This window comes from Manacus vitellinus, unplaced genomic scaffold, assembly GCF_001715985.3.
Source record: "Manacus vitellinus isolate BGI_N305 unplaced genomic scaffold, ASM171598v3 scaffold_22_pilon, whole genome shotgun sequence".
NCBI classification, from domain to species: Eukaryota; Metazoa; Chordata; class Aves; order Passeriformes; family Pipridae; genus Manacus; species Manacus vitellinus.
The window spans coordinates 7,925,638-7,949,849 of record NW_021939632.1 but is presented as its reverse complement, the minus strand read 5'-3'; the positions used below and the strand labels follow the sequence as shown (position 1 = coordinate 7,949,849).

General features: G+C 47.5%; 1 protein-coding gene across 1 annotated transcript in view; it reads left to right on the top strand.

Annotated features, from left to right (window-relative positions):
• MARCHF4 (membrane associated ring-CH-type finger 4) overlaps window positions 1-24,212 on the top strand; it is a 97,498-nt gene that overhangs the window by 54,900 nt on the left and 18,386 nt on the right. Inside the window, 2 exon segments of the mRNA XM_025895077.2 lie at window positions 14,080-14,235; window positions 23,222-23,414. Coding sequence (XP_025750862.2) covers window positions 14,080-14,235; window positions 23,222-23,414 — 349 coding nt within the window.

The following is a 24,212-nucleotide window of genomic DNA, read 5'->3' as shown; positions in this document are numbered from 1 at the left end:
AATGTCCATGCAGACAGGTGGAAAGCCACATTTAATCATTTTCTCTTCAACAGTCTTATTTTTTTCAAGAAGTTTAAGCCCTTGACACATGCAGACTAATGAAGTCTACAGCTGTCCATGTGTGGTGGATAAGAGTCATTACCCTGATACACAGAGCAAGGATCTCAAGCTGGATATTGCCCCAAATCCAACAGTGTGTCATCAGCAGAGCTGTAAGGGGGAGAGCTGGGGGCAAGGTGCATTCTGCCCCTGCCAATCCCAGATGGTTGTGCTTCCCATCACGCTGCAGCCCAGGAGGAGTGTCTGTGGCTGCTGCAGGTATTTCCCATTCCTGGAGCATCGCTGTGAGGGGTGATAGCTGGATAATGAGTTTCTTTAGTCTTGCTTGAATGACTTCAGCTCTACAGACACAACTTCTCAGCGTTTGACACCAAAGAGCAGATGAGTAGCTGATTACACAGTTAGTGGGACTTCTTCCAGGTAACACACGTGTGTGGATAGTGATAATGTCTGTGCTTGTCTCTACCAACCCCAGTTTTGCAAAGGCAAGGAAAAAAAAAACAGGAGCTTTCAAAAACCTCTTAAAATCTTTCTGGCATAACAAAGCCCAGGAGCGCTGCACTAAAAGAACTCAACTCTTGGGACTTCCAACCCTGTCTCCTTTCTACCCATGACACCCAGGGCAAAGCAACGAGAACAGCAGCCCTCTTTCCTCTTCTCTCTTCAGTGACCCTCTTCCATCTGAGCTGCTTGCAGCATGAACAGTAGTGAAGGAGTAACTAATCCTGCCAGAATACAGCAGGTCACTGTCAGGGAAACAGTCTGGGCATTTTCATGTTTTTCCTAGCTTGGTGCACCAGGAAATGGAGTAGAGCAGCTGGGTGGATGCAAAGGACAATCCCATCCTAAAAGCTGAATGCAGGTTAGAAAGACAATAAAACCTCCTTTGCTGGAGCTCAGCAACAGGTACTTGACCCTTCCTCTGTGAAAGCACAACTTGCTGAGGGAATTGTAAGTTGCTACAGAGGATATGTGTTGCCAGAAGACAGCCTACCCTCTAGCTACAGGAGGATGCTGGAAGACTTGTGACAGCCCAGTCTGACTGGACATAGTTCACTGAATTAAACTAATCCAGGTGTGGTAAGAGGAACCTTGCATGGCAGAAACAGGTTCTGTATCTGATACAGCAAATCCCATGTGTAGTGAGCAGGAGAACCAATTTGACAAAGCACAATAAAGACCAACAACAGAGAGGTAATAATTTATATTTCAATAGGGCATCTTTCATGCTGAGGGATACAAATTATTTGGCCACTGTTTGAAATTCAGCCACCTCCGGAGTGGAACACAGCCGTGCATAGCATCTGACATTGCCTCAGTGTTGATGTATTTGTTAATATGTAAATTGCCAATCAGTATATCTTCAAAAGGTTATTGTAGAGTCAGATAATAAATCATCCTGTGTAATGCTTAATATCTTTATACTGACAGTGCTGAAACCTCAAAGCCTTGGCACTGTTTATATATACACATCTCCGTGAGTGTATTTCACTTTTATGCACACAATAAACCTTATCTTCTCCTTGTGCAAAAGGAAGACTGAAAAAAAAAGAAAATGGCCTCTATAGCCCACTTGACTGATGTTACGGCAATTCTTACATTTATATCTACCTTCTCTCCTCTGTTTCATAGTCTGTCTGGGAAAGGGAAAGCTGGATTCCCCATCTGCAGTAGGAAAACACAACAAGGCTTTTCACCAGGAGGTGTATGGATTCATGCAACTTTGCATACAGGAGGCCTTTGGCCAGGGCAGCATTGAAAAAAACGTAATTAATGTTGTGCAGCTTCCCCTGGGGGCAGTGTGGCCAATGCCACTGGTACCTTCAGCTCTATCCTATTGAGCTGCTCTTGACTGGAAAGTTGTCACGCGAGGCAAAGGGATTTGGGGATTAAGCTGCCTGTTCTCTTTTCCCACGGTTCATTTTTGCTGCTCTTCAGCTAAGTGAGCCTATGAGTTCATGAGCTCTGGACCATGCTCCTGCAGTCATGGGGAAGATGGTGCTCAGAGTCAGCAAGAGCATGCCCACCCACCTCCTAATCCCAGCCTTTCCCCAGGGGACTTCACCTGCTTTCCCAGCACCTGGGATGCCTTGAAAATCAAATGCAAGCAAAAGGGCTTGTGACCACTTGTCACGGCCAAGTGGTGTGAGACCCCCTGCTTTTATCCTCTCTCTTAATCCCATCACTTGCTCTGGCTGCTCCATGCTGCCACTTGCTCTTCTGTCTCACAGCCCCCTGACTTCCCCCAGGGTGACCTTGAGCTGCCAGTCTTGCAGGCACTCCCCACCCCAGCCCCATGAGTACTTCCCTAGATCCCATTGGAGAGTTGTTACTGGCGGTTTGGCATGTTGAGGTCCGGAGCAGCATCCATCATCTCTGCATGAGTGCATCCTGCAGGCAGCTGCTCTGCTGCCGCTGGCAGGCACCTCCTGAAGAAACACTTTATATTTATGTCTGGTTTTTAGCTCACTGCCAGTAAAGGCAGTTCAGCCTCACTCTGTCGCTGCATCATTTCCAATGGAGGTGCCTCTGCCTCCAGTGCACGTTTTGCCAGCAAGCATTTTGACTTTTTGCCAAATATTTAAATGACCTTATGGCAGGATTGGAAGGCAAGGCTCTGAAGCTCCACCTCCCCATGGTCACTGTGGGCCTCTATTCTCCTTTCTGCTGCCTCCTTCATGTATTTTTGCTCAGTATCTCTGCTTGCAGGGTTGCCTGAGACATTAAAAAGAAATGCCTTCACTACTAAGACAATGTGTAGTAATAAGGAACTTGATCTCACATAAATTGGGATGTTCTGAGAACCATTTTAATTTCTGCTAATCGGTAGATGAAAAATGAATTACTTCAGATGTCATGTCCTATTGCACGAGTCTTGTAATGTTTAGAAAAGCCATAACAGAGCTACCCAGTAATTGAAGGGCTCTACATGAGTGAACTTTGTAATTGCATATTCTTCTCCTTGAGTCTGGGAGGCAGAAAGGAAAAGCAGATCAGGCCACGTCTTAATGAAACAGCTCAGTCCTGCAGTGCTAGCGAAGCTAAAATAAACAAACCACACTCATTATTTTGTATTGCGGCTCCCTGACCCTGCAGCAGCCCCGTGTGTGTTGTGCTGTCTCCCACCTTACTTCTGCTTTCAGCCCTCTTCCCAGCTGTTCCCAGCCCCAGGGGCAGCCTTTACCCCAGGTGCACCCAAGGCCAACAGCTGCCCCCATTCAAGAACTACCTCGCACCACAGGAGAGGTGGTTTGGAGCTTTGGAGACAGCTTTGGAGACAGATATGGATTTGAAGGGTTTCCATCTCTGAGCTGCCAGTCCTGACCAGCCCAGATGGAGCAGGAAAAGCTCCTGCATAACCATTCCCATCCAGACCGGCTGGGACAGTTCCTCCTGTCACATCCTCATCTCCGCTCCCCGCTGGGAAATGCTGCCATTGAGTGCTGGAGATTTGCTCTGTGCTACTGTTCGCACCCTAATATTGGCTTGCACGTATTGAATGTGTTCCCTGCTCCCCCAGTTCCCCACCCCCCTGCCCTCAGTCATGGCTGGGGCTCACTTGAGGGTACTATGGCAAATGAGAACCCTCAAATCCTGTGCTATTGTCATTTTCCACTCCCCTCCATTGATGAGCTGATGGTACCAGCATGAAGCAGCTATTTAGTGCAGGTGCTGCACTTTTGGAAGGAACATCTCACTGCTGTAAGGCTGCCAACAGCACCTGGCAGTTTTCTTGTTTGTGAAGAAAGCAGGAAGATAAGGCAAATATTACAGAGTAAAGATTTTCTCAGTTCTAATGTTGAAGGGTTTTTCAGCTTTCTCAGAGAAAAAAGGAAAAAAGAGAAAAAAAGCCTATTGCTCTGTTTGTTTCACTGTCTTTAAAAGTGGGATCTATCATCTGGAGAGTCAAACCAGCATCCTTTTCTGTGGATTTTCCATGGCTGCTCCTCAGCAGCTGATGGCATAATGTTTTCTGAAATGGCCATTAGCTGAGTATCTTTATGAAGAGCTTCCCAGGGAAGTAGCTGCAAAGTTCAATTTGCTGAATTATGAGTACATCTCGGATAAGAATTGCATTATATGGTACTTGCACACTGAAAGCTTTATACTTTGAACTTCTAAAATACACATTGATGAATCTGATGAGGACTGAAGAAGTGGAAAGGTAAAGGTCCCCAAGGATTAGAGATAATAAGGAATAATTGCTGTCTTTTTTTTTTCCCATGGAAAAAAAAAAAAAAAGAAGTATATTTAGAAGAATTCTGTTTAGCTGAGAATTTTCTAGTAAAAAAGCCATTTGTAGCAAAAAAAAAAAAGATTAATGAAAAACCTCTTTAATTGGTTGAAAATTTACTGCAACAAGCCATAACATAAAGGTACTTGATTTGTGCTGAAGAGTTGTTTGGCTTCATGGTGTTGCATAAGATTTATTCCAGCATCCTAGGGAGAAAAATTGAGCTCACTCTTGTATCTCACACAGGATAAATCTAAGTATTGTCTGAAATACTTTAAATTTAATTAAGAAGAGCCAGAGTGAAACAACAGTGGATTTCTCTTTCAGAAGTAACTAGATTGTTCTAGCTCATGAAATGAATGGGATCTACAGTAAGTCTCCAGAAGTTTAAAGCCTCAGTACTTCTGATGAAAGCCCAAGAGCTACAGACTAGGACATTTCTTCTCTAAGATGCTGAAACAGCTTCACTCTGTATTCAGGACAAGTCTGGAGCTGAACTCACTCCAACACCCAGGGATATTCATGTATCTTGATTTCACATGCGCAGTGCTGTGATTTCTATGCACTGAAGGCTCTTCACTTAATCGGTGCTATTATCACACCTGATGAGGCACAGCAGGTGATATTTGAGATGCTTACCTTTTGATTCCTTGCAACCGAGCAACATTTAGTAAGAATTACTTAAATCAGCTAATCAAAAACATGTTCAATGACATTAGAATGAAGTGGGCTGTAGAACACCTAAGTGAAGTTATTCTTCTTGTGGAAATCCTTCTGTAGAGAGAAAAGCAAATAAATACCAGTATGATCCATATATTGTAAGCTCCCTGCTCCTTGGGCTATTGATATTTAATTCCTGAAAATCCTTTCTTATTTCATATTTCAGGTAAGGTTTGGCTTTGCTTTAGTGGGACAGGTTTTCACAAACGTTTCCTACTCATGCTTTGGTAGCATAGCCAAGACTGGACAAGAGCCTGTGTGATAGGTACCAAAGCAAGGGCACACAGAGGTACAACTGGGCTGTAGCTGGGGTCTGCGAACACCTCTGTGTGCAACCGGGACAGCCTGGTGTCTGTCTTTCCATGGCAGGAAAATGGGACAATGGGTCTGTTTGCAGGTGGATTTTGATGGTGTTGCATGTAGACAGTGGTGTGGGCCTTTCCAACATTGGGCCACCAGTTCCTGTTTCTGTTGAATAGGTTTATATTGAATCCCTTAACAAGGATGTTCTCCGACTTCAGGAAATCAATTTCCATGGAGTTTGGCTACCCAAAAGAGGGCTGATGTTGAAATGACAAGCTGGCGGAGCTCTAAAGGTGCAAAGTTTGAAGCTTGGTTCAGTGGGCAGAGCAGGGGACAATTCACCTCCAATCTCATGTAACCTCCATCTCTGGAAGCTGGGCAAGCTCCTCCTATCCATGCAGAGGGGACCACAACACTTTGTGCTGCTTTGTCCCCCTTTGTGAGGGACTGATTGGGTACAGGTGCAGCAGAGAGACCTGGCTAAACTACCTGGACTCTGCAAACTGAGGGCTTCCATTTTGATGAGAAATAAAGCAAGGGATACCACTGGCACGAACAGCTAGAGAAAAACACCTGTGGGAAGTTAGGGCTGGTGCTTTCTCCTCTCTGAAGTTATAGAGCCCTTGTGCTGCATTGCACAGTGTAGAGCAGCCCAGCCTGACAGGCACAGGGCAGGGGCAGTACCAGCTTCTTCATCATGGGTTCGATGGTGGCAGCATGACCTGCGTTTGCTGAGGAAAGCAGATTTGCTCTGAGGACTGATTTGTTGTGATTTGCTCTGAGGAAAACTGATGGATCAGGATTCCTGTTTAGAGGAATCTCCTCTGAGAAAGGCCCATCTGTTGGCAAGACCTGCACACAGAGATGGAGCTGATCTTTCCTCTCAGTTAAAGGGACCCTTAGGGAGTGTCCTTCCCTCTCATTTCCCCAGCAGTGGCTGTCCCAGGTGAGAACTAATCCCCTTTCCATGCTGTCTCCCTTTCCCAGCCAAGTGGGACTTACATTTCACTGGCCTGAAACCAGGTGTTAAAATACTCCATAGCTCATTGAACAAAAAATAATCTGTGATTCTCTGTTTCTCACAAAAATGCATGCTTTCTGCTTCTTTAAAGTACTTTCCTTTAAAGGAAATTGGTGGTAAGCTATGAGACACCTGGTCCTTCCTGAAAAACCTCCTTTTGGTCTTTACCAGTGGTGGCAGGGAAGCACCCAGAGCAGTTGGATGGTGCCATTCTGTGGGCAAACACATGGGCAAGTTACTGTCAGATAAATATTGAAATAGCCCTAGCCTAGATTAAATCCTTTTTTTCCTTTTTATAGTGGGAAGGGATAGGGTCATGTCCAAATATTTTACGTTAAACTCTGCAGCTTTCCTGTTTTCTGTTACCAAGGCATTGCATAAATGCGCCCCAGCTCCCTGACAGTTCACATTAAGTTCAGTGGAGCTGCGTTCAATCACCTTCCCCTGGAAATCAGGGAAGGAGTGAGAGCAAAGCCATGCAGCAGAGCCACCACTCCAGACTGCTCCAAGGATGAGTCACCACGGCAAAGGTTCCTGTCTGAGGGAGCCAGAGCTGCCACTCTCTAATGCACTGGGCTTTCTGCACCCAGGACTTCTCAAGCCTCTCCCTCCTTCTTCTTTTCTTCATGAGTTTTGTTCCTCGTCTTCATTTCTCTCACCCACCTTCCTACCCTGCAGAACTCTTTAAGGTTTTAGCAATTAAGGGAGGAAATGAAGCCATTTTTTCTGCTCCCTGGCGGAGCTGAGAGCTGATCTGTGTGCAGAGGAAGTCCATCCTTGCTCCTGCCCAGCTGAGTCTGTGGCACCATTGCTTACACTGTGGGAAAGGTGGAATGCGGAGGTTGCTCTCAGGCTTTTCTGACATGGCACCCATCCTGTTCATAAGCAGTGGGGATCCCACGGGGGCACATGGACAGAGCTGTGAGGAGTCTTGCTTTTGAACACCCTGCTCAGAGGTGTCAGAGTAGGAGCAGAGCAATTTGATAAAGAGGGCAACCAACATCATGGTGCAGCTCAGGGCTCTCTTGGGACTTTCCTGTTCTCTGCCTCCCAGGGCACAACCCTGGGATGGGATCAGCCATATGCCTCTCCCCCAAATTCCTGCACTGTTGTGGGGCATGAGAGCACAGGAGTTTCACCTTCTGCCTGCCTCCAACGCAGCTGAGACTCTTGAGTCATCTGCTTGAACCGAAAAAACGTTGTTTGACTTAAAACATGAGCAAGCTTCTCTGCTGCCCTGATGAGCAGCCAGATGAGGTGATGGTCCCTCAGCTTTGCAGTGACAGAGTCCCCAAGGGGAACAGTAATGATTGGAAAAAGGAGTCTCCCTTCCCACTTCTCCATCCCACTCCCAAATTCTGAGCTGCCACCCCTGTCATTGTCTGTCTTAGCAGTGGTGGCAGGCACAAAACACTGCAGACAGGAAGTAACAGAGATAACTTAAAATTTCTTTTGTCCATGGTAAAGCCAAAGGCTGTGAGGATCAGCTGCTCAGCTGGGAAGTCATGTCTCTTGTCGTAGCAGTAGGATGAGTTTTCCAGCAGGAGGCTGCAAGGCAGGTCCCACCCTGCCCTCCTCGCAGCTCTGGCTGCAACCTTTCATGTTTTCATCAGAGAGGTGCAGAAAGAGCCTGAGTAGTGTGGCAGCCTCGGCACTCCTCACAGGTGCTGCAGCAGCAGCCTCCGTGGGCGGAAAGGTAATTTGTGCTGTTTTTGGAGAACTGGGAGCTCTGCAGACATGATGGCTTTTCAGACAGGACTCGCTCTGGAACAAACATTGGGTTTCAGCTCAGGACTGTGTGAGATATATCCCTCTCCTGACCAGCGCCCACATTTCCAGACATCACCAAAATACTCTTGATGGTCCTGAAGGGGTGTGTGGTGGTTTTACTGGGTGCATTAAAGCTGAGATGCCTATCTGCTTGCACCCAGCTTGTAGGCAGGGAAATGCCTGCGTTTTGTTGCTAGAGTTCTCATCGCCCTATCAGAGATAAGTGCCCCATTCACAGGGCTGCCAGAACAGCTAATATCATTAAAATTGCAGAAAACCATGAAAAAGCAGAGCTGTGCCCCCTACACCCATCTCAGAGCCCCCAGCCTGAAGTGTCCAGCTGTGGCTGCTCACTCATACTGCCATAGGGATGAGGAGCCCCAGAGGGCAACCCACACCTCTACCGAGCTGAGCCCTGCAGAGATGTGGTCCTTCCCCAGGGAGCTGCCAGGCCAAGAGCCCACACTAGAGACTGCAACCAGGTAGCCACAGGCTTAATGCCACATCTGAGCAACACAAAGAATTGTCCAGAGCTGGATTTTTCTTCAGTCCTTTAAGGGAGTTCATTTTCTCTTGCTGCTGGGGTGGAGATACTCATTGCACCACAGGGCACACAGATCTTGCCTGCAGTGGGACAGCGCTGCCTCTGCATTCCACAGGGATGCCCAGTCTTGCAGGGTTGCTGTGGGATGAGACAGTCCTGGTCACAGAAGTGGCAGAGTCTGGATGATTTCTTTTTATAATTACTCACATAGATTTTCATGTTGGTTCTCCAGTTTTTAGGGTGCTGTCCTGTCAGGGGATCCCCCCAGGTGAGTCAAGAAAAGTCTCTCAGCCAATTGCTGCCAAAATGGAGATTGGGATCGGCACCCAGCTCTGCTGAGGGGCCTCGGGAGATGCCACAGAGCCCCAAACATAACCATGTCCTGTGCTGTCCTGACACTACAGGAGACCTAAGTCTGCGCTTCTCTGGGTTCACACTCTGCATCAATCTCCCCCAGTGCTGGAGAATTTCATTATATATATATACATATACATATACATATACACGTATATATACATACACACACACACATACACATAGATACCTATTTCAAGTCCCTCGTTGTCTGTTGCTGGTTGGCACAGTGCTTGCACTCATGAGGGTACTCACGGGAAGCATTTGAGCTGGTGGTAGTAACATACATGTTTAATTTCAAAGGATGGAAGGGCAGCTCTTGTAACTGTGTGTGAAGACAGAGTGATCATTAGTAGATGTTTATTGAAGTTTACCAGCTCTGCAAAAATGGATTTCTCTTTGCCATCGGACTTAATTTGTCGGTAATTATGTTCCTAATATAGAAATCATTTGGCATTTATTTGCCATAATAAAACTTCCCATTGAATTTAAATTCAATGTGAAGATTTAAGTATATTTAGGAGACACAGCTGAAGACCTGAAATTAAATATTCCTGGCTTCCTTTTCCAAACAAGACAAACTCAGATAAATGCTAGCAGTCAGATCCATGTGTGAAGATCTGTGAGCAGGAGCAGCTGCATATGCACACTCAGAGAGAGATGGTAGCCCTTGTCATATGGACAACTCCTTCAGCATCTTCTCATTGACCTGTCCAGGGCACTGGTCCTGTGGGTGATGTTCATGCTACTTTACACACCTAAGCTGGTGAAGAAAAACTACAGGTCTTAAGATCACCGTCAGCTATCTTGGTTTTCTGTACAGCTTGCACTGACTTTCAAAATGTTTGCTTTAATGGTTGTGGTAGCAGGATGTTGATAACTGGGCTGTTTCCAGCTGAGCTGGTGCTTAGGAGCAACCCAGGCTGCAGATATAGGTTAGCACAACTGGAGCTGGGCCAGCCCAGAAGGCCACATCCTGGCCTGGTTACACCATTGTCCCCAGCCCTGCTGTGTTTAAAGCAGACTGGGTGGGCAAATTTGCTATACTTAATTGCAGTTAAAAGACCAGGCCCAAGAAACACATCCCATGTCTGCCTGCTGGTGGGCGAGCAGCTGCAGCTGTGGTAGCAATGTGTGGATGGTCTCCCAGCACTGATAAATGACAAATAAAATGGCCAGGTGAAACACTGCCACCAGCACTCCACAGGGGTGATGCTGCTCCTGGCGTGGTTATTTTTCCCCTGATATACTGAGCACCAGAAGCACGCACTGGCGATAATTTTTTTTCCATCCTTTCTCAGTACTCCTCCCAGTAGGCTTAAAATAGCAGTGGCCAGATAATCATTAACCACTTTGATGTACTGCAATGGGTACAGATTGGGAATTCAGAAGGAGAGGATAAAGCTGGAACAGACCTGGACTCCTGGTTCATCTCCAGCAGTACTGTCCTCCTCAGGGTAAAGCCAGTTCAGCCTGGCCTTGCCCTTGCTGCTCCTAGAGATGAGCTCCCATTAAAGCCAGAAATAGGAAACAATATTATAAATAATTGCTTAATATATTACTCTCCCCAGAGGTAGGGAAGAGTAATACATAGGGAAGAGTATTTCCCGCATATGTTGAGATGGTTATGGCTGAAGCCAGACCACCCTTCACTTTTTCTTAACTCTGTTTTTTTTTTCTAATTTAGACTTAGACAACAGCAGAAAAAAAAGTCAGGGGCCCTAAATCCAAAGCGCACTTGCTTGTTTCAGAAGAACAAGGTGGTACTGAGCAAGCTGAGGAGGAAGCTTGCAGCTGGGGAGCATTTCTCCACTAGTTGCTGACAAAGAAGAAATGCTGCTTAGGCTCATCCCAGTGATGAGATGTAACTCTACAAAGCAAAATTGCAAAAATAAGTGTTGTGAAATAGGGAATAGACCCTTCAAAGGGTCTTCGGAGAGCAGTCCCCAAAGGGAATTGGTGGGAATGCTGCTGTTTGAGCACTGGAGAATATGTTATGCAGAGCCATCTTCTACAAACCTGTAGAAACAGGCATGGGGATTTAATTTCCATCTCTGATTGCTGTGATCTGCATCTCACTTTAGGCTTGCTCTTATGTTCATGTAGCTTTTAGCAGCAGAACTCTCTGGGCAGTGAATCCTTCCTGTGTATCACAGCCGATGGTCTGTTCCTGAGCTCTCTGTACAGCCAGCAATGAGACTCCTTCTCCTTTGCTGTACAAAGGATTTATTCCTTTAATATGCCCCTGGTGTTTGTTTTTCTGCTGGTACAGGAGTGCATGTGCGTGTGTGTGCATGTGGCACTGTTTTACAAATTCCTGCTGTGGACAGAATTGGGCTTCACACTATGCAAAAATAGCTGTGCACCACATGCAAGGATATAATATTTCACACGGCTGGAGAAAATGTGATAAATAGAGTTTTTGCTGGATTTGCAAAAATGAAGTAACTGGGGGATTCATCTCCATAGTTGAGTCCTGAGGTTACAGGAGCTGGCAGAACTGTCTAGGTTGGAGCATCTCAGTTAGGGAAGAGGGACTGGGTGCCCATGGAAGTGTAGGATGTCTATGAACGTCTCTTGACTCTGAAGAGATAAGCTCAGATTTCATAGATCAATTATTACAGAGCCCAAGAAAAAGGACTCAACTTGAGTCCAGGCTGCAGCTACAGTTTTTCTCCTCTGCCTTTGCCTGGAGGTTGTTGCTCTTAGTTCCTGCTCCATTCTGCTCTGTTCCTGATCCTCCATCACCGATGCCTCCAGCTACTCGTTAGACAAAACCCAGGTCCCGCACTTAACCACTTTGAGCCCTGCAGGAGACCCTGCTGTGCAGCGAGGTGGAAAGAAAGGCAGGGATGCTGCAGAGCTGGGAGGTTTCTGCTCTACCTCCTTGTTGCTGGGGATGCACTTGTGTGCTGAGGAATGAAGCTGTTGAGAAAATAAGGCACCAGGGTCTGAGATGAGAAGGATAGACCAGAGACACAGAGCAGGGGTCCTTGTATGAGGCTAGCTCTTGCTGTGGAAGAGGTTGGCAAGATGGGAATCAGAGTAGCTGTGCTGAGCTCTGATCCTTTCCCTTTTGCATCCTGTGTGGCAGTATGTGCCAGTGTTGGCTCCTTACCACACTTGTGCTGTTCCAACAAGATCCCAGTCTCGTCAAAGGTCAAAAACATGCACAGCTGAACCTGAGCCCTCAAATTGGACCTCACATGGGCATTTTGAATGCCAAATGGTCCTTCCCACGTGCTCCTTTCTCCCATCTAATCCTTCTCTGCTTCCCTTCTTCTGGTTTGTCCTGTTCCCCCCTCCCAGGTGAAAAAGGTTCATGGGCCCTGCAACCCTCCTTTGCGTCCCTCCAGTGTGTAATGAAAACAAGTACCAAGCAGAGCTGAGGCTGGTTTTGTAACATAAGCAGTTATTTATGGTTTTGCTAAAATTTCATAGAAGATGACATTTCTAGGTCACCTAGCTGAAACAAATGAAACAATTAACATGTTTGCATTAGGTTTCATAAAAAGGAGTATCGCTTTGCCTGGTGTGGTGCTCAGTTCCACAAGTCCTGAGACCTGATGTAGTGACCTGGAAGCTGAGGTAGTTTCCCACGAGGGTTAGCAAGAGCAGGATCTGTTTCCTAATCCGAGGCAGTTGGAATGGGTGTCTTTTACTATATCCACCAATGTCCAAATCCAGGGTCAGTTGTCCCAGTGCTCCATCAGTGATAATGATGGGGCTAATCTGTGGGTGTAAGAGCAGATATCATCTCCCCAACACTGAAAGTATGATGCCAGCCTTCCCTGTCCCACAGGTATTATTCTGCCTCTAAAAGCTTTTAAATCTTGAAGCACAGCTAAATACACTATTGGGGTCTCTACTGTGGCTTTTAAACACTAAGAGTTGAGGACTAAAATGTAATGACTCTGTCCTTCCCTAAATAAAGTGATGGCAAAAAACTGTAAAATGAGATCCTGAGCTTGTGTGCAGAGAGGAATTTAGTCCCATGGAGAACAGGAAAATAGCAGATGGATCAGAATAATACTGGGTTTTCCTGGATACCTTATTTAAAGCTATGCCAGAAAAAAGTGAGCAAGCCAGGAGGTTCAGTGTTTTGGCCACCGCTCATAAATATCTCTGTCACAATCCAGGACACAATTCGTTCTCCATCTTGCTTGTTCCTAGGGTGCAAAGAGCCAGCCCTGTAGGCTATGCATTGGTATGACTGCCTGGAGGAAGTGGACAGAGAGGGAAGTGAAATTTGAGGACCTTTTCCTTGATGGACTATGAGTATGCAAAAACCTGGACCCCAGGCACACACCTGCCACCCATGGTCAGGTTTGTCCCTCCATGTCTGGGAGCACTGGGAAGGAGAGTCTTGTGTCTAACACCGCAAATGCCCACTGCTTGCCAAGTCCTGGGAATTACTGCATGGTACTGGGCTCAAGCCAGCTCCCAGGGAGGAACAGCACCTCCACAGCTGGCACAAGCCAGCCTGCACAGAAATTCCAAGGGCTGCCATATCTGTGCTCGCCCTCCTGCCTGCCTGGCCTTGAGGAAGCCGCCCTGGGCTGAGCAGGACTCCAGTCTGCAGCAGAGGCTGTCTCACAGCTATACCCACCACCAACCTCACTTTATAAAACAGGTAGCAGAGAAACAGAAACCTGAGCAGTGTACCAGTGATATCCAGTTGCCAGCAGAGCTGTGTTCGCTGGTTGTGGTCTATCTAGTGTGGGTCCTCTAGTGCCTAGTAAGAGTTGTGTTCATTTAGCTTTTCCTTTAGTGGTGATTAGGCACTTCTAATCTACCCAGCTGTCTTTTCCCACAAAAAAATGTAAGACCCAAGTATTTGAGACCATTACATCCCTGTCAATCTCTGTTCACATCAGCCAAGCATTATTAGAGGGAAAGTGAATGGAGGCAGCATGATTGCCTAAGCCAAACCAGGTAAAAAGGAACAAAGATCAAATTGGTGGATGATGGAACTTCTGCCGGGCCATGCTGTGCCACGTCGTGCTGTGCTGTGCCATGCCTGTGAGATGAGGGGAGGAGGGGAGCCTTGCTGATGCTGTCTCTCTCTTTCAGGGGGAGTTGCTGAGCCCGTGTCGATGCGATGGATCGGTGAAGTGCACACACCAGCCATGTCTGATCAAATGGATTAGCGAGAGAGGCTGCTGGAGCTGTGAGCTGTGTTACTACAAGTATCACGTCATTGCCATAAGCACAAAGAACCCTCTGCAGGTAAAGGTACTAGAGACATTTCAAAGTCTATTTATTCTTGTTTCAGTTTTTGTTTCTGTGAGCAAGTGGATTTTACCTGTGTGGGTTTTCCTTCCCTATGCACATGGATTCATATGTCTGAGACATTTAGAAAGGGTCGTCGGGGGCTGGTTCAAAGAGGCCCCATATTCTGCTCAGTGGTTCCAGGGGAATCCTTCAGGAATCAGCTTTTTTTGTCCTTGGCAATTCTTACATTCACTTGCCTTTTGCTGAAAATTCCAGTGTGACCATGATAGTGCTATAACCCCCATAGCCATTCAAATGTGTTCATCCACTGGAGACCCCTGTCTCCAGGGGGCAGAGCCATTATGGGATTTACTGCAACAGAGGACACAGTCTGTGACAGTGACAGAAGAGTATGATGAGACTCTACTTGTCTATAGTTGTTCCATCAACCTTGATCTCCTCCTGCTGAGACTCCTCTCTGCTGGCATGAAGGATGGAGGAGGCAGATGGAGGGTTCTTACAATTCTCCTCTTGCCACCTTTTTCACTTTACTGCTCTCCCATGATTGTGGCATGGCACAAGGGGTATTGACTCTGATACTCTGGTCTCTTCAAGCCTTATTCTTGGTGGGCTTTTGGAGATGTGCACACAACAGATAAAGCACATCTTGATGGAAGTGGCTGTGAAAGTCATCCAAAGACCCACCTTCTTTCTCTTCTGAGTTCAAAGGCATTGTGGTTTAATAGGCCCCACTGAGGACTGGTAATTTAAAATCAAGATTCAGAAGGGTAAAACTGTGTGACTATTAAAAGTGGGATAAGTTATCCTTAATAGCTATTGGTTTATTGCGGGAGCAACACCTGAAGATGGATTAATTGCTGTATGCCTTTGCTGAGCACCATTAATGCCTCAGAGCACATCACATCCAGGCACTACTGCTTAATTAGCATCATCTGGACTGGAGAGACATTACATTGGTTTAGAGACCAGGGTGATGTCAGTAGGGATGTCGGTCTTTACAGTTCCTGGCTCTCTGCAGGTCATGTTCTACCAGGAGGCAAGGACTGTGCTAGTGATGGTCCCTGGTTGTACAGGGTTGAGGGGGAATGCAAACTCCTGCTCTCTCCTTCAAACTGTGGCCTCTGTGTGTCTTTCTCCAGGCCTGAGGTCACTAACCACAGTGAAGAAACAGGGACAACCCTTTAGGATTTCAGACTTAAATGAAATAGGGAAATTAGGAGAGCATCATGGGTAAGATTTGCTGTTGGAAAGGAAAAAGCCTGCGTGGTCTCTGAGAGTCCCTACAGCTTCTGATTGAATTTTCTGTGAACCCTGATCTGGAGATATCAGTAGTTTAATCCCAAGCCTCAGACCCAGAGTGTTTCAATTTTTTGGCCCTAGTAACTCAGAACAGATTGAAACACAGGAGGAGGGATGTGGACAAAGCAGCATTTGTTTATTTCTGAAAAGCTGCTCCTTGACTGCCCTAATGCTTCCTATGTCTCAAGTCGAGGATGTGATGTTGAGCAGCACTGAAGGTTTGTGGGTGCAGATTTGGGAGCGTGTGTGTTGCCAGCACTGCCTTTAATTAATGACCTCCAAATGCTCTGCACTTTCAGGTTGTTTAGAGCAGTAGGTCAGTGATTTTCTTCCCATTCCTCACTCAGCTAAAATTTGTTGGAGCTGTTCACAGACAAACTCACATCCCACCTACATGTTTCAGAGCCTGTGCAAAGCATTGCTCTTTCTGGGCTCCCCTGTCAGAAAGTGGCCTGATCTGCTGGCCTTTGCCATGAACACAAAAACTGAGTGGCAGGAACAACTGAGTTAGAGAGCTCAGCTCTGGAGAGCAAAGGTTCCAGAGGACTGTACAGATCCCAGCTTGGACCTTCATGTTGCTGACTTAGACTTCACAGCACTTCTCGCAGAAGCACTGGGAGATTTGAAGGGTGGGAAGAAGCAACTGGAGTGAAAAGTCTCTTGGTTCGGAATACATGCAGCATGTGTAGAGTTACAGCTGCGTGCCTGGATGCCTGTCTGGTGCCAGCACAAAGGCACTGCTGGGAAACAGATGCTACACTAGCACTAGTTTCCAAAATGCTGTGAAAAGTGGCTGATCCACCAGGCCTGGGCTTCCCATGAGGACCAAAGGCTTGGGCCGCCCATAACCCATTACTACACATGCCTTGTTCCTCAGTGGCTCCCACCATTTGGTGAGATGCCGGGAAAGGGAGGCAGAGAGGACACAGGAGCTGCAATGCCCTGACACTGTGTCCTGTAACAACATGTCACAGCATGTGCAGGTGAGAAGAGCATCCTTTCTGCTTAGTCTTCACCCTACACGTGCATAACATGGGCCAGCTGGACATACAAGCATATCTCTAAGTAAAGCCTCAAAGTCCCTAACCTTTCTTCTCAGGGTCTGCTGGAACTTCTGCCCAGCTTTATTCTTACTAGAAATGTCTGAATTTCTCAAACACAGTTTTTGGAGCAGAAATGCTGTAAGAAGTCATGGTCATCTGTTTATTCCAGACCAACCATAATACAGGCAAGGACCCACAAACCTCACCTCCTTGTCAAGTGAATACTGTTTGGGTGATGATATGAGCCTGCCCGGATTCTAATCAACAACATGACCTACCTATCTCTTGTGTCCTCTCATCTGATAGACTGCTGGAACGCCAAACCCAGGCAGCTGGCAGGTCCAGGGCTCCCTGAAGCCTGTCCAGTTGGTCTGAGCAGAGCAGCACATCCAACACCCACATATTCCCCAGGATCTGCATGTTTCTCTGCCCATTTTGATATCTGCACAGTTTTTGGAGTGCTTAGGAGCACAGCATGGGCCAAATGTGTGTGGAGACCCATGGTGTGGGCAGAGAAGTTACAGCCGGGTTCATGCATAATTAACACAGACTCCTTCCAGCCTCCAGGCTATTATGATGTTTCATACCAGAGAGAGACCTCTAGTCTGGTATTTTGGCAGAATTACTCTCTATAAATTAACCCACTCCATCCCCTCTCCCTGGACTGCAGGCATTTAAGAGCAAAGGTCTTAAAGCAGCAACACTGCTGACCTGCTGAGACTGGGGGATTAAAGTTGTTAGACAACATGGCAGGTGTCCTGCCAAGCAGCAGTCAAACAGAAAATGAGCAAAAATATCCCACCAGCTGTGAGCAACCAGAAGATTCAGAGCTTTTGTCCATCCATCCATCCATTTTCTTGCTCTCCAGTCTTCCAGTCACCAAGACAGGAGTCATGGGCGTGGAGGCTTTAAATGCTCCTCCGATATTGCATGATAGTTGTGCAAAGCCCATGATTTTAAAAAGACCCTGAAGACACAGGTTTTTAGAAGCACATGATAGTACTGCCTGCACCCTGGTGCTGATACATAGTGAAACAGGTATCTGCCATGGAGCGGCTCTGCAGTGCATTTAATCTATACAGATCCTTTGTAGTTGCTCCTGAGCCACATCCACTCTGATGCTCTATTTTCTTCTATTTAGCAAATAGAAAATCTGTTTGAACCAACCTTCCCAGACCTTCAACTGTCTGCAGTCTTGGAGAGTTCAACTGATTTACAGTTGGTATCACTGACTCGTCCTGTGTTGTGGGCTATTTCAGCTCCAAAGATTCTCAGTTTTCCAGTGCTGGGGTTGGGATCCGGTCTCTTCTGGCTCTATTTTGTCTGTGGTGGTGCACTGTTAAGAGCTGATGAGTGCTCTTATATGGCCTCCTCATCAGGACACTCACATCTGCGTTCACAGGGTGTTTGAACTTCACTCACGCTGAGGTCACAGGGTGTTTGAACCTCAGCCTGAGATCCTGAGCTAAAAAGCCTGAGGCAAGTTTACTGATGTCTCCTGGCTGTCCCATCCTGCTGAATTGGTTGTGCTGAGTGTGAGCTCTGCCTGGTCCCTGCTGAGCTTCAGCTGTAGCTTGCAAGCAGTGGGTGCCATCATTGCAAGAGAGACTTCCTGGCCTGTGCATTATAATGGGAACTTTCTAGGATATCGATGCTTAGTCTTACCAAATGCTCTGGCACATGGAAGAGAGGGGTTTTCATCACTGCACATTTCCATTACATGGCTCTACTGGACCCTCCCTCCTCTCTGTTGCCTTTCTAGTATCTGAATAAGCCACAGCATCTGTAAGTGTACAGCAGGGAGGCTATGCCACAGAGGTGGCATAACTTTGCTTGGTGAATTTATAAAAAGAAAAGCCATCCTCCAAAAGATAATTGAGGAGGATAGCCAGGGACTTGGGACAGCAGCAAGGGGAGAGCCAGACCTAAGCAGTGCTGGAAATGATCCTTTCCAACCTTCTAGGAAAAAGCTGTTCTTGCTTGTGACCCTGGGTCTGAGAATTAAATTGCTGGCTAGCACAGCTCAGGATGTTAATGATACGTATTAAGGGGACGTGTCAGATACAGCAATAAAAATAAACTGAACTGCCTGAGGCAGGCATGGGGGAGCTCTCAGGGGAGTGTGGGAACGCTTTTCCAGCAAACAAGGCTTCATTGCAAGCTGCTGCAGCAAGACATAGACATCTTATGCAGGCAATAACTGCCTTGAATCTATCAGTGCTGGTGCTTGGGAACCTTTGAAGACTACTGGTGCCAAAGAAAGAGAAATACAGATCAAGCCCTAAATATTATAGTAATGAAATTATTCATCTGTGTTACATTAGCAGTTGCAGGTTTTCACTCCAAGCCTTCAAGCAGAAGCACCGAAGCAAACAGAGAACCAGGTTTGTCCTAAGTACTACACGTAGGTTATGAAACAGTGCAAGAGAATGAGTTACATGAGTGGCAGGCACTGGTCCCAGCTGGGCCCCTGGCTATGGTCATCACAAATGTCAGACCTGGACTCCTAAGAAACCGTTTCTGAGGCATCTGGGCTGCAGAGCTTTGCAATTTGGGCAAAATGGAGAAACTTGGGGAAATTGATCTGAGAGAGAGTGGTGTATCGCACCTGCAGATGTGGGTGGTGTGCCAAAGCACTTGGCCAAGGGAGGTGATAGCAGAGGACAGACAGACAGCTCCAGACAGCTTCTTCAGAATGGGTCAGAGGGTTGGAGCCCTTTTTCCAGTGTGGATGGCAAACCATCACAGAGAGCTGCATGGGCATACTCTAAAGCCATTGAGAGCCTGGAGCTCACAAAGCTGCTCCTGTTATCCTGCAGAAGCCTTTAAAGCTTTCTGGTACCACCAAGTCCTTAGTTCTGCCCCATTCTGCCCTGACAGAGCATCTATAGAGCTTTCTACCTGCCTAAAGGTCACATCCCTGACTGACAGCCTGGGTGAGCTGCTGGTTGTTAATGGTGCACTTCAGTGCAGCCCAGTAGCTACTGAGAACTCAACAGTCATTATCAGCTGAAGGAAGAAGGGCTCATCTTTAGATCTATCCCCACAAGGTTGGATTGCTTGACACTGTGATCTTGCTAGAGCTTGAACATTTGAGCTGGAGATTTGGAGGGAGGGGGTCGTGTATGCAGCCAGGCATTCAGACAAAGAGCTTTGCAGGTTTTAGATGTACCAGTAAAGGGACTCTGCAGTGTTGCTGAGACCTTCCTTTGCAGCTCTAGTGGTGACCCAAGGATTAACAGGGTCACCTGCCAAATCCCTGATCTGCTGGTCATAATGGCAGTGGAGAGAGGTTAAGAAAAGAGGTGATTTTCTAAGGGCTGTTATGAAATCTGAAAGGCACAGTGCTGTGATTGAGGTGGGCTCCCAAGGCCAGAAATGCAGGGACACATCAAGCCCAGCTCCTGCAGCTGGAATTCATCTGCAGTTCTACCTCTGAACAGCTCTTGGACCCTTCTGTGTGTGCACTCACTGGGTAAAAGGCTTTATCTTCTGTCTCTCCCCTTTTCTCCTCTCTGTTCAAAAACCTCATACCCTAAGTTGTGTAGCAAAATGGAATTAAAAGATGAGAAATAATTACTCTGGTTATTGGTGGCTCAAGCTAGATGTAGGGTGCTAAATCACAGTTCTTGGGGTTGCCAGAGAAGAAATACAATACTTATTACTTTATTTTTTTTCCCTGGAAAATATTAAATTCTTCTGCAAGCTGGTTATTTTCCCCAGTGTTCAGCTCTGACCCATTTACCTCCTTGCCAGAGGGTAATCACACCCCAGTGCCATCTCCTGAACAGAGTCAGGACTGCCGCTGTGTGTGTCACTGTCACTTAGTGCCAGATGCAGGGGGAGAACCTCCTGCCCCCTGCCATGGCTGACAGACTCCAGCCTCTTCATTATCACCACAGCAAACTTCCTGGCAGCCACTGCCAGCTGAGCAGTGTCAGGCAGTGTCCCTGCTGCTGCTCCAGCTTCTCTGTTCCCAACCCAGAGGAGCAGGGTTTGACGTTTGCACCCAGGTGTGACTTCTCTGCGCTCTGAGTCCCATCCCCTTTGACTGCGTATTTAGTACTGCACCTAAGCCTCCCTTTCTCTGCAAAACAGTGGTGTTGGTTGTACATAGCTGCTAGTTGTTCTAGCAGTTCCTTCTTCTTTTTCTGTCTTTAATTGCTACCTTGGAAGGACCTGTTGCCACCACAGGCCTTGCAGTGTGCCAGACAGATGGTGAGGAGTCAGTCCATTACCTCCTCGAGAGAGAGAAATGATGCAGAATGATTTGGCTGGCACAGGCGCACGCGGGTCAGTGTGAGGGACCTGCAGGAAAGCCTTCGCAGGCAGCACCAGCCTGTGCTCCCTCCACTCCCTTCCCCTCGGCATCAGCCAGTTATTGGATAGGGAGATAGGTCTGGGGAAAGCTGCAGTGGTGAAAGTGCAACCCCACACACATATCTAAGCTCCCTTCCTGGCACATGCATTTAGTCCTGGAGCTCTGAGCTGATGGCACTGCAGATTTGTCCTGCATTGGCTTATAGTGCTGTTGAGAACAAAGCTGAAGAGCCGATGGGAGGAAGGCATAGCTGCTGATCCCACCCTCAGAAAACAAATTTGGGGGCAATGGGTGCTAGGTGGCCTTTGCTCTCTTTTATGTCAAGAGAGGAGTTGCACAGCTGCGGCCTTTCTTTGACCTCCAGCACCCATGCACCCTGCCTTGACCCATTGGGACGGCTACCACCAAGCTTCCAGCCCTAAGGGGAGTCTGTTCACTACATCAACATCTTAGTGGCACAAAGAGGCCACTTGTGTGGCTGGATTTGGTGGAGGCATGGAGCAGTTTGGGCTGTGGCAGAGTGGAAATGGGCTGTTGAAGGGATCATTGAGTGTCCCCAGTATTTGGTGTTTACCTTTGGCTGGGCCAGCTGCTGGGGCAGATGATAGGAAGGGGACTGGGACTAGTGAGCCCAGAGAGGGGATTGGGTTTAGCTGAACCCAGTCCTGCTTCAGCACAGAACAAGCTCTCTCTCTGCTCAGCAGCTCTATGGCCATTTACTCTGTGGCCAACTATGAAATGGCTGGTACCACCCACCTCACTGATGCTGCACATCCATGATAGACGATTTGAGGGCTGTCTGCCCTTGCAGGATGTAAGCCAAGGAGCAAGGCTGGCAGAGGCGGAGCAATCTCCTTCCAGTTGCAGCCCGCAGACCTCAGCCTCAGGCTGAAACTCTCATCTGTTCTTCTCCAAATCCAGCCCTTTTCAGAGGAGAGCATTCAGTTCAGGGGTCTGGTCTTTGGACTGGTAGCAATGCCATGCATGCCTGTACCAGACAAGCCACCTCTTATCCTTCTTGCACTTCGATCAGGGTTCAAAGTCCTCCCTACCTTGCAGAAAACATTCCTAATTCCTGACTGACCTGGGCATTAAAGAGTAACTCAGCAACTGAACTCCTTTTTACCCTGCAGAAGGATGGGACAAGCTTGACGGGTGACCCTGCTGTCCTAGGATATGTTTGACAATCATGCAGGGTGCTGAGGTCTCAGAAGAGCTGACATTTCATGGGGACACTGGATTTGGGCGGAATCTAGGCTAAACATTTTCAATTCCTCTGAATATTCTGTACCTGCAGGAGGTTGAAGTCCATCTTTGTTTATCCTTCTGCCAGTCCCACTGCAATTTCAAGGGCATGTATCTCACAGCTAGAGGTGGCCTATATACTTGGATGCCAGGAGAGACTGTCTCTCCCCAGCCTGTTTACGTGCTTGATTTTTGATTTGAAGGAGAGGCTATGGACCACATCCCCAAGTCTTGTTAAAGACACCAATTTCTACTCTTGGTTTTATAGGGCAGTTTTCTCAGCAGTGTAAATCTGAGTGGGGAGGTTTTATGCTGGATGACAGAGAGGAGTCCAGGCTTAGGATATTTATAATTTAGCTTGTACAAAGCTATTTGACATAGTGAATGGATTTGGGGGAGTTATTTCTATTTTTTTCTTCTTCTGAGGAAGAAGCAATGACGTTTACCTTGGAATACAGCCTGAATTTGTCATCACCTAAAGGCAGGGTGTCCTGACCAGAGCAACTTGTGTTGTTTGCAGCTAGTTCTGTGGGATGTGCATTGACGCTGCAAGATCCTACCTAGGGCTGTGATCCTGCCAGATCTCACTAAGTGGCACAGAGCCAGCTCATGTGAGGCCTCTGAAAGAAAGCTTGGCTCTCTGAGATGCTTATGTGCTAGGATGCCCTGGCTGAGGATGCTGTCTGGCCTCTATTTGAGGGAGCAACTGAACTTCCTGGTTTGTGATCACCATCACAGAACTACTGTCATGGGGATGTTATTTTTGGTGTCTCACCCTTGTCTGTCATACCTCGCTCAAATCTCTATGCTTTACTGGTGAGATGCAGGATTCCTCTCCATTGCCTCTTAATCGGTGCTGTCAGGAAACATGGGGTCATGTGCTGGTGAACAACTGCCATGCTCCATCCCAGATGTGGACCAGGTAAAAGCACCTATGCTTACAGGTGCTCTTTGAGATCTCCAAAACCACCACAATGATGTAAAACAGTGACGTGCCCCAAGTAACTAATGTCTTATCTTTTTTCCTTCCTCCCTCCCTCTTGTCCCCTCTCCCTGTTGCCTCCTGTTGCAGTGGCAGGCCATCTCTCTGACAGTCATTGAGAAGGTTCAGATAGCAGCGGCCATCCTGGGTTCCCTCTTCCTCATTGCCAGTATCTCGTGGCTCATCTGGTCGACCTTCAGTCCTTCAGCCAAATGGCAGCGCCAGGACCTGCTCTTCCAGATCTGCTATGGAATGTACGGCTTCATGGACATTGTCTGTATAGGTGGGTGATCGTGTCTCACGGCGCAGCCAAGGGCGCCCACTTGCTCACCTGTGGAGAGGAGCAGGAGATGGCATGGAGAGCCAGCCCATACAGCTTGGCTTGGATTGAGCATCCATGGCTTTTCCTCCTCTTTGCTTTTATGGCACCTTCTTTACTGTCCTCTCTCCTCCTCTGGGTGGCCCCAGAGTGTCTCCTTGGCTGGGATGGCAGAGGGACCTGCAGCGAACCCACAGAGAAACAAATCTCACCTCAGATCGAAAAGTGGCTGGGGAGGTCTGGGGGAAGCTGGAAAGTATAAGGCTTTAGAGAAACTCCTTTCTATCTGGAATAGCTAGTTTAGGGACTGCCCCATGGTTGGGCATGGCAGGGTCTCTCCACATGCAGCTCCTTGGCTCTCCAACCCATTCTCTCTGCCAGGCAGAGGTGGCAGCCCCTTCTTTGGTCCACCTTGGAGCTGCAGGTTCCAACCAGGTCATGGACCAGCCTGGGGTACTTGTCAGGTTATTGGAACAGAGCAGCTCTGAGGATGAAGCCATGTCACTCACAGTGCAAATGCCCGGAGGGAGAGCAGATGCTGGCAGCCTGGTCCCAGAAGTCTCCCTGGGAGCTCAGGCTTTAGCCCTAGTGCAGTTCTGCAGGATGGGGGAATGCAGCTGCCAGTACCTGAAACAGTTACTGAAACAGTCTGGTGAACACCGGCAACCTCCAAATGTGCTCCTGAGCAGTGTCCACCTGCACAGGCCACTAGGTAACATCAGTTCAGGTGACCCTGACAGGAAGCAAAAATGGGACCAGAGA